This window comes from Condylura cristata, unplaced genomic scaffold, assembly GCF_000260355.1.
Source record: "Condylura cristata isolate star-nosed mole 26May11 unplaced genomic scaffold, ConCri1.0 scaffold00017, whole genome shotgun sequence".
Lineage (NCBI taxonomy): Eukaryota > Metazoa > Chordata > Mammalia > Eulipotyphla > Talpidae > Condylura > Condylura cristata.
The window spans coordinates 30,987,636-30,997,972 of NW_004567118.1; the positions used below are offsets into that span (position 1 = coordinate 30,987,636).

At 55.4% G+C, this 10,337-nt stretch overlaps 1 protein-coding gene across 1 annotated transcript in view; it reads right to left on the reverse strand.

The window, feature by feature from the left end:
- Window positions 1–7,220, reverse strand: part of AIPL1 (aryl hydrocarbon receptor interacting protein-like 1) — a 9,756-nt gene extending 2,536 nt beyond the window's left edge. Inside the window, exons 1-5 of the mRNA XM_004685113.1 lie at window positions 7,096–7,220; window positions 6,320–6,499; window positions 1,704–1,892; window positions 896–1,072; window positions 663–732 (exon numbers count right to left, since the gene is read on the reverse strand). Of these exons, the coding sequence (XP_004685170.1) occupies window positions 663–732; window positions 896–1,072; window positions 1,704–1,892; window positions 6,320–6,499; window positions 7,096–7,191 (712 nt within the window). The 5' untranslated portion in view covers window positions 7,192–7,220. The remainder of the gene's footprint in view (window positions 1–662; window positions 733–895; window positions 1,073–1,703; window positions 1,893–6,319; window positions 6,500–7,095) is intronic.
- Window positions 7,221–10,337: the final 3,117 nt, after the last annotated feature.

A 10,337-nucleotide genomic window follows, 5' to 3' on the forward strand; every position in this document is an offset into this window, starting at 1 on the left:
CACAGAAGATGGGGGAGCCCAGGGAGGATGGGGGAGCCCAGGGAAGATGGGGGAGGCCCAGGGAGGATGGTGGAGGGCCAGGGAGGGAGGGGGGGGCCAGGGGGAATAGGCCTCAGGTAGAAAGGTCAGCGCAGGGTGGCTGCCCAGTGAGAGGCAGAGGCCAGGCAGACGGGGTGTGATGTCAATCACGCTCTTCACAAACCAGAGCCACACAGCTCGCGTCTAACACCTCCTCTGTACCTGGGATCACATATTTAGTGGCATCATCTCTGTAGGTGCTGCATAGATAATTATATATTAATTGCACGTTAAATACATGCAAAGTATACAAGTAAATATTAATATTTTCTCTACATGAAAATATTCACTTAGTACATCCTCTCTGATTGCCGTCTTTTTTGAGGCCTGTTTCCTGCTCCACAAATGCTGAGTTTAGAGAGCCACTTCTGTGCGGAGCCTGAGGTGCTCAGACTAAGTACTCCCTGCCATGAGTCCCCCTCACCACCCGCCCCTCATTACCCTGCTGGGTGGCAACAGTGTCTGGGCTTTTGGCAGGTTCTGAAGTCCATTCAAGCCTCAGTGGGTGACCCTGGCCCTGGGACAGCCCTGCCCGGGTCCGGCCCCACCCCGGCCCCGCCCCATCTTGGCCCCGCCCCACCCACCTGGGTGGTGCCGGAGGATGTCGCTGGTGTGCTCCAGCACCTCATAGTACTCCTCCTTCTTCAACAGACACTGGCAGTAGTTGAGGATGAGGGTGTTGATGATCTTTTCCAGCTTCAGCCACTGCACCTCCCAAGGCTTCTCCTGGGGGTGGGAATGGATCAGCAGGAGCTCGGGTCTGACCCGCCCCCCCCCCCACGGCGCCTTGCGTCCGCCCCAGGGGGCAGCCTGGCACCTTGGTCTGCAGGTTGCGCAGGCACACGATGGCCTCCTGGTACTTGGCGGAGGCGTCCTCGTAGCGGCCCAGTTTGAACAGCCGGTTTCCCTCTCCGTGGAGGATGGGCGCCGCCTGCATCTTCTCCTGGCTGCTCAGGTTCCAGGTCTCCCGCTGGTACTCGCTCGGGGCCTCGACCTGGTGCAATATCAATGTCCAGGGATTCGATAGATCACCCAGACACATAAGTTGAGGTGTCTGTGATGCGAGCCTAGCAGGTGACGCCCTGGCGCAGTGTGCAAACCGCACAACTGCTCAAGCCCGCCAGAAAGGTCCTGTGTTGATGCAATTCTCCTGTCCGGATTCACCATGTAGCCACAGACCAAGCCTCAGCCTCAGCCATTAGCCCACTAGCTATGCCCTGACCCAGCTGGGACCTCACACAAGCCCCACAAGCCTGGGTTCCAGGTGAGAAGGTGTGGGTAGTTCCAGGCAGCCGCTCCCAGCGGAAACCATAAACCACAGGGACTGGAGATGAGGACATAACTCTACATTTTTGAAAGCACAAATGGAAGTAGATAAACAATAATTCTGCAAAATGCTTCTAAAATAAAAAACGAATCACATTTTCAAAAATTGGTCCCAAAAGGGCTTTTCCCTTGGACTAGGCAGAGGACTTTGGGAGGAGGGGAGGTCAAATTCTAGTTCTCCTGGGTGTATGAACTCTTCCTTGCTCTCTAAGAGAAGGTGGGAGAGGTCCAGTGGGGCGCCCCCCCCCCAGGTGCCCTGGGCCCCTGCTCTCTGAGCGGCCCCTGCCCTCAGGTCACACCTGCAGCAGCTCGATCAGGAAGATCAGAGGCTGTGGCTCCTTCTGCAGCTCGTCCAGGTCCTCGTAGCCCAGTGTGTGGTAGGCGAACATGTTGGCCAGCCCGCACGTGTGCATGTGCCACTCTGTGGGGTCCTTGCCCTCGGCCAGCTGTCGCAGGCTCCGGGACAGGATGGGGTAGACCCCGGTGTGCTGTGGGGAAGGGCAGAGGGCACTCAGCTCCTCACAGCAGGATTCCTGCCAGCCCACCATAACCCCCACTCCCCACACACCCCTTAATGAGTGCAGTTCAATGCCCCAGGACAAGCTCCTTCTGTCCTTAGGTAGCCCAGCAAAGGAGGCACTATTGTCTCCATTTACAGATGAGGAGACTGGAACCTGAAGAAGTTACATAACTGGCTTAAGGTCACTCAGCCAAGAAATGACAGAGCTGGGCTTCAGCCTGCTCTAGCCTCAGGGCCGTGTTGCCCCTTGCTGGCCCTCTGGGTCAACTCTCACACGCCTGCCTCCTAGAGACGTGCCCGGAGACCAGGAGTCTGGGTTGCAGGGAGGGTGGTGTAGAGAGCAGAGGAAAGAGCAGGGCTCCTGCGAAATCAGTCACTGCACCTCTCCCAGTTGGTCCCCGGGGGGTGCCAGCCCAGGGGCAGGGCTGCTGCAGGGATTAACGGTCCCCTATGTGAGTCAAGCCCACTCCAGCCTCACCCAGTACTGAGAGCTGTGATTGCCACCCTCGGGGTAGAGGACAGCTGGCCAAAGAGCCACTTGACCTCAGACGAGGCCTGTGCCATGCTGGACCTCCACCACTCTGCCCCTGAACTGGGCTCCCCCACAGATGACCTGACACTCTCAGGTCAGGTCCTGCTGGCTCAGGCAGGACCCTGCTCAGGCTCCCATACGGCAACACCAGTGAAGACACTAGTGGGAAAGTGAAAGGGCAGTGACAGGGCAACCTGGCCTCGAAGTCACCCACCCACATGGCCATCAGCCTGAAGATGAAGGTCACCCCGCCGTGGCCACCAGCCAGGATTAGCCCCAAGTTCCCTCAGCTTCTTTGTGAGCGAGATGACCAGATGGCCGCTGAGCCGATGGGATTAAGGCTGGGCTGGACTGGTGGCCAGATGGGGGTGGGGGAGGGGCTCCAGAAACAGCTTGCAGAGAGGGGCGCCCCTGCACCCACTGCTCGAAGGCCAGGACCCCCAGCAAGTCCACTGGGAGCTTCAGACCCAGAGCCAAGCAAGGCCTTGTCCTGCCAACCACTGGCCACATTAGTACTGCCAGATGCCCGTCCCCTGGTGGGCTGTGGGGTGGCCTCAGGACGGGAAAGAAATCCCAGGAAGGAGGATGAAGACCAGAAGAACGCCAGAGTCCCACATCCATGCCAGGGTGCGTCAGCAGGGACAGGAGGGGATGGGAGGGATTGCTTGTCCAGTCCATGGAGCTAAGCGGGGGTGGAGGGGTGGGGAGACCCAAGATCACTGGCCTCACAGGGGTTGTAGCTATAGCACAGGCTGCAAACAGATGTGATGCTGGCCATGTTCAGCTGATTGGGTTCCTCCTTCACATTGTGGGTTGGTTTGCATTTGTTTGTTTAATTTAGTGGCCAATATTTAAACACTGAGCACAAGCTGCTGCAGATTTCTGCCTGTCTCAAAATCACAGTCTCCCCAGCTTTACTGGGCCCAGCCGGTCCACAGGGCGGCCATCCAGCCGCCTCACTAGGGTTGAAAGACCCACATGGAGGTTCCTGGCCCTGGGGGCAGTTTGAGTTTGAAATCCTCACCAGACTGGGTGCCAGCAAAATATCCCATAGAGACCAATGTCTTCCCTGGGGAGAGGTCAAGGGGACAGTGAGGAATACGTTTCAGGCAGAATTTCCCAAAGCCTTTAATTGAGGCCTACACTTCAAGGTCATTCAGTGAGGACTGTCCAAGCAGAGGCTCTGCAGGGGTGACAAGCCGCAGCCTGGGGAAAGCCAGGATCTCTTGAGTCCTTCGTCAGCCAGACAACATGCTCCCCTGCTTGCTTAGACATCCCAAAGCTCACATCCTTAAATGGAGAAATGTCCCACAGGGGAAAATATGCCAAGCCTTTTCAAACCTCTCTCCCCACTTCTAGGCCTGCTGAACTCCTATTCATCCCTCAAAACCCTGACCAAAGTCATCTTTTTTAAGAAGACCTTGCAGAAGTTAACGTCCCTCTTTTCTGAGCCTCAAGCACTCTGTCCTCACTTATTTAATTCATGGCAATGGCTGCCCACATGGTAACTGCCTGGGTGTCAGCTCCTCATCTAGAATTTAAGTTTACGGAGGGATGAAGACTTTGCTTTTTTCCTAACACCCAGCATAGGCCTATCTGGGATAGCATGCGTGTCCTCTGATTAGATACACACATGCAGGCATGCATACGTGATCATGGGTGGATGTAGGTGAGCTTTAGAGTGAGAGACTGGATCATGAAAAGTCTTCCCTGAAGGGAAGAAAGGGTGGCTTGATGCCTGGGTGTGTGGACAGGCAGAAGCATGAATCAAAGTCAACTGTGCGGGTAGGTAAGTGACTCAAAGCTGTGTGCATGTGTGTCTACGTATGCGCAATCACTCCAGTAACTATGGGCTGGGAAGAGGAGAAGTGAGGAGCCTTTGGGGACACTCACAGTCACAGGGCATGAAAGCTGTGAGCCTGTGAGGTACTCAGTGCCCTCGTGCGACTGTTGATGTGGCCAGAGGAACACAGACGCCACAAGAAACAGGCTCACAATATGGGAATAACAGCGACTTGTGGTTTTGCAAGCAACAAATCAATCAAGCAGTCAAGAAATTATTGACATTCCTCTGTGCATTCAGCAAATACACATCCCAGGGAGGCAGCCCCCTGCTTGGTGACCAAGGTGGCTAACACACCGCCCACCTCCCTCCTGGTCAGCAAAGTCAATAGACATCGTTTGAAGTTACAAAGAAGTCTATTTCTGAAAACTGGACTTGTGAAAAGTAAAACATCTTTTAAAAATTTAAAACGTCCGGATGAATGATAACGGGGGCACTGGTTGGTACAAGCTGCTCCGGGAGTATTTGCTGAGTGGGGACGGATTAACGCGGCGGTGGCGGCCCCTGGCGGCAGCGGACGGCACTGCGTCTGACCGCGCCCTCGGACAGCCCCCGCCGGGAGGGGCCCGGCCCCGCCCCTTAACTTGGGGCACCCAGCCCCGCGGCTTTCCTTCTCCAGTCTTCCATCTCTTCATGAGTAGAACAAGGAAGTTAAGTCCTAAAATCCTCCCTGCTGCCATTTCATCACTGCCGGGCGTGTGATCTGCCCTTGCGTGTAGTGCACAGCCCAGCCTGTGATCCCACCGCAGCCCCGACATGGGGCTCACCGGTGAGTAGGTGAGGAAGCACCGTGCCCGGAGGGGAAAGGACTTCCCAGGGTCACCGCTGCTAGTGACAGCAGAGTTCAACTCAGTGGTGCGTCCTCTCTCCTCTTTCTCCCCCTTCCCTCCCTCCTCCTCCCCCTCCCTTCTTTCTCCCCTCTCCCCTCCTCTCTTCCTCCTCCCCCCTCTCCCCTCCCTCTCCTCCTCTCTTGCCTTTTCCCCTTCTCCCCCTCCTCTCTCCCCCTTTTCTCCCCCCTCTTCCTCCCCCTCCTCTCTCCCCCTCCCCTCTCTCTCTCCTCTCTCCCCTTCCCTCCTCTCTCTCCCCCCTCCCTCTTCTCTCTGTCCCCCTCTTCTCTCTCTCCTTTCTCTTTCTCTTTCTCTCTTTCAAGTTGCTCTCTCACAAGGCCCTTGGTCCCTGCCGAAATGAAGCAGCTGGGCCTCCATCACTGGAGGCTTGGACCGCCACCCTGCCATCACATCTTCCCTAACAGAGCAGTAGAGGTGAGCACAGGCAGAGCCTCCCAGTGGAAGTGGGGGTGACTTCTAGAGGAACATGTGAGGCAAGTCCATCGTGAAGCAACCCACAAAATCAGAATGTGGGAACCCCTACAGGACCAGCGGCCAGCTCCTCGAACACTCCACATCAAGGAAGAAAAGAGGGAAAAGCAGCACAGATGAGAACTTGAGAGGCGCATGGACAAGCCGTGCATGCCTGGACTTTGTTGGGATCCTGAGCGAGACCAACACTAAGGAATAAATAAGGAGTTAAGAATAAGGAGAAATGTCAACAGTGCTGAGTGTTAGGTGCCCCGGGACGATTACTGGGGCTCTTTCACGATGTAATGGTGCTATTGAGGTGATTTTTTAAAATGTCCTTGCATTTTAAAATTACCAATGTTCGCATTTACAGGTGAAATATCTGGTGTCTAGAATGTGCTTTAACCTTGTGGGAGGAGGAAGGGGGGCAGGTGGGGGTGGGTTGATGCATATTTGGAAGTTTGGGGTATTTTTTGTTGACTTTTTTAGCTTCTGAAACTTCCCAGAAGAAATGTTTGTGTAAAGGCCAGTGAGTTTTCCTGTTTCTCTCTGAGCACAGAACCAGGAGGCTAACTTGTCTGGGTGCCTTGTAAGAGTGCAGAAAGTGGGAACACGACTTTGCAGTGTTGGTGGGAGCAGGCAGGAGGCAGGAAAGTGGCCAGAGGCCCAAGGGTAGGGGCTCCCAGAATGCCTTCAGAGGACAGCCAGCAAGGCCGACTTACGATTGTGTCACACCAGAACTCAGCCACCTCGCTGAGCCGCATGGACGTCAGCAGCACTTCCCACACCTCCAGCTTGAACATATTCCCGATGACAAGGTGCATGGGCTGGCCCGCCCGCTTGCTGTCATCGATCACCGTCCGCTCCTCATCACATTTTGTGGTCCGGAAATGAAAGGTCACCTGGTCACCAGGAGAGCCGACCCAGTCTAGACGCAACCCCGAGGCCCAGCAGGAGCCACACCACTGTCACTGACTCCAGGGACGGGCCTCAGGGGTCAGCACTCCTCACCCCAATCGGGGACCTCAGACTCCAGGGGAAGCCCCACCCTGCAGGTGCTCCCCCAGAGGAACCACCCCCCCCACCCCTAGGGACCCCAGCCTGTGGGTCTCTACCGCTCTGCAGGTCAAGGAGTCCTTCCTTAAATAAGCCCTGGTGAGGCCACATACCCAGTCACCCCATCAGCCCAGGGAAGGTCTCCACAGATTTGTGTGCACATACCATGACCTATAAGGACCCTCTTTTCACACTCCAGGAAATTCCCAAGGGTTTGCATCCCACACTAAAGTTTAATTTGCAAAGTACAGACAATGCCCTGTACTTTGGGCACCAATCCAGAGCTTCCCAGACGCCCTGGGGGCTGATAGCTTTAAGAAGGGCCTGCCAGCCTTCTACTGGCAAAGTTGAAGGCCATCTGTAAGCCACAAGGCCCAGCTGGAGTGCAGAAGGCTGCCACAGGGGCCTGTCTGTCCCCGGGGTAGGAGCAGGCCCCACTCACCCGGGATCCAGTGATGAAGTTGGGGAGCTGCCCTGTGCCCCCGTGCAGAATGGTCTTCCTGACCCCCTCCACGTTGAGGAGCAGCGCGGCATCCATGGCTGCAGGAGTCGCACAGGCTGAGATAATCTCACCAGGAGGGGCGCTGATACAGCCTGCCCGGGATTTGTCCGGCCAGGAGCGGGGTGGCTAAGAGCAGCAAGGTCAGGCAGTGTCCCCGGGTGGCCGCTGGCTGCTCCCCAGGGCCACCAGGCAGCCTTGCCTCCATGCCACCACCGCCCTCCACCGTGGCCCTGCCCGGCAGCCACCTTTTCTGCATCAGACCTCAGTTTTATTCCACCCCATGGAGGGAAGAGTCAGCTGGAGCTTCTTAGAGAAGACAAGGGAGAGACATAGCTCCAGTGAGCGCAGGACAAGGCCTCAGGCCACCACAGGGGGAGAAGGTGGGAGACCTGAAGCCCCTTTCACCCCACTGGTCCTGGGGCACTGGCTGGTCTCACATTCTTAGTCCCTTTGACCCCAGGCCCAGGCTCTGGGGCCTTTGATGTCTCAGCTGTCCCTTTTTCCTATTTCTTCCACCTCTCCTCCCCAAGATCAGCCCACAGGAGGCTGTGACACTGTGGAGGAAGGAAGAGTTTCTGACTTAGGAGGACTCTAAACAGAATAAGAAAAGGGGGGCAGGTTTAGGGCAAGTTGAGGAACTTTCCCCAGTCCTGCCTCCCCTAGAAGGTCTTACTAGAGGCAATGGGGCTCTCTCCTCTCCCTTGGGGCCTCTTAGCCCTGGGTCCTGGGACCTGGTAGAGATTATTCCCAGCAATGGACCCACTCTGGTGTCCAAGAAATGTATGGTGCCACCTTGTGGCCACTTCAAGTTTTTATGCCTATATTCCCCTGGTTCCCGCTGGCGACCGGGATGCTGAGCCGGCAAAACCATTTTTTGACTGGCTTTTTTCTTTTTTTAAGTTTATTTATTTATGCATACAGAACTGGGGTGTGGGGGGTGAGAGGATTCACCAGAGACAGAGTGGAGAGCAGAACAGGCAGATAGAATGAAATACACTGCTGAGCAGAGCAGCGGGCAGGCCAGGTCTGCTGTGTCATGTGGGTCAGCTCCCTGGCTGGGGCTCGAACTCCTACTGCAGTGGCTGCAAGAGCTTCATAGTGCTGTGTTTTAGCCTGTTGTGCCACCAGGGAGGGCCCACTTTGACTAACTTTTTAAAGGAAGAGGGGTCACAGGACCCTGCCACAGGGAGAGATGAGAACACTGGGCTGGGAGCCAGAGAGAACTCCTTTCAAAGGCTGGCCCCACTTATTCTCTGACCGTGTAAACTTGGGTCACTCTACTTCCCCAACTGAAACAGCAAAATGAAACTCTCCCTCGCTGGAAAGTTGAGAGGCCTCTCTAGAACAGTGAGTGGGACCCCAATACCCAGCACCCCTGATAGGCGCTGTTGTCACAGAAGAGGCCAAGCCTGAGCCAACTGGACCTATGAACCCAGACCCCTTCCTGAGTGCTCAGATACCCCCTAACCAAGCCCAGCTCCAACCGCCTCAGGGTACAGAAGATAAAAGTGGGGGTGCAGAGATACTCCTCTCTGTTTCACCCTTTTTCCAGATATAGAGCAACCTAGAGGTGCCTGGGAGGTAAGAGGGAAACTTGATGGTAAAACTACAAGGAAAAATAAAGGTGACCACCATAAATGGGGGACAGGGGAGGAGGAATTGGGGGGTAGGGGCTATTCCCGGGGCCCTGGCAACGCTCTGGTTCTTCACCCAAGTGATATGATCACATGTTATATGGTCACATGGGAGTTTGCTTCCTAAGTGGCATAGATCCCCCAACCCAAGGAGGTCTGTTCCAAACACCCCCTGTTCAGACACCCCTCTCAGACTGCCCAAACATCGCCCTTGTTACACTGTCATTTCCTGCACACCCGTGCTTATGACAAATCTTATATTTAAGTCAAGCACATTAAGAAATTAGCCACTGCAACATTACAATAAAACAGAACAATTATAACTATATACTGTCATAAAAGCTACATATTGCATCCATCGCTCCCCAAATATCTGGTTGATGTAATATTTTTGAATAGTCTTTGACCTCAGGTAATTGAAATGGCAGCAAGGGGAACCTGGGGCGGGTGGGGAGGCGCGACTATTTTCCTTACAGCAGACTGTTTTAGGCACTTCTGTCAGCGACACAACTCACCACGGGAGACAAAGGTCTGACCCTGTCTTGCACGGCTTAGCTCTCCTTTGCTTTCCTGTATGGGGGGGATCAAAGGGCATAGAGGGATGGCGGAGAAACCCAGGTAGAGCTGATTGATTTGACACAGGGGTTGCAGAGAGCAGGGGCCCATGAGGCGGCGGCAGGGGAGAAGGGGGTGCTGAAGCTCATGCTGAGGTTCCAACTGCACTGCTTAGCTTGAGATGTCTGGGCCGCAGCTTTCAGGCAGAGCCCCCAGCTCCACCTTAGCCCCCCAAATAACTGACTAATGGACTTCATGACAATCCAACTCTAATAGCCCCACACCCTTAAAATTCGGAAGTTTCTCAGTGCCTCAGGAAAAACCATCAGCTAGTCCCTGGTGGGGTTCCTGCAGCCCCTGCTCTTGCCAGGCAGGTCCCGCCTCCCCTTGCTCAGCCTGCCCTGGCCCGGGGACTGGCCCCCCAGAACTGGTCTTTGCAGATCCCTCTCCTGGAAGACCATTCCCCCTTACTATACCCCTCCACTGAAACACCATATGCTAAGGGCAGCCCGCCTGGCCCCAGTTCAAGTGGGGTTCCCTGTCCCCTTACACCCTCTCACAGTCCCCTCACAATGCACATCCCTGGCAATGGCAGAGCTTAATGCCTGCTTCTTCCGCCAGACTGGCGTCAAGCAACGTGTGCTCAAGGAAACTGGCCGAAGCTTCGCTCTTGGGCAGGGAGCCCTTGGGGCCCCTTGGGACAACTTACTGCTTTTCCTCCTTTCCAGAAGGATCAAAGGCCCTGCAGCCTCCACCCCTCAACTGGAAGCCTGCTCACCCCTGCACATCCTCCTCCAGCCCCTCCTCTAGCACTCAGTGGGCATGGCCCAGGGGAAAGACTTCTTATTCAGAAGAAAATGTTTCTTTCTTCTCTCGTTGCCATGGAAACTGTTTTTCTATCACCTGGCCTGCCATTAGGGCTCTTGGGGAAGCAGGTGGAGAACTGCGTGGTGGAAATGCTGGCATTCATTCACCCACCCTAGGCGGATAAGG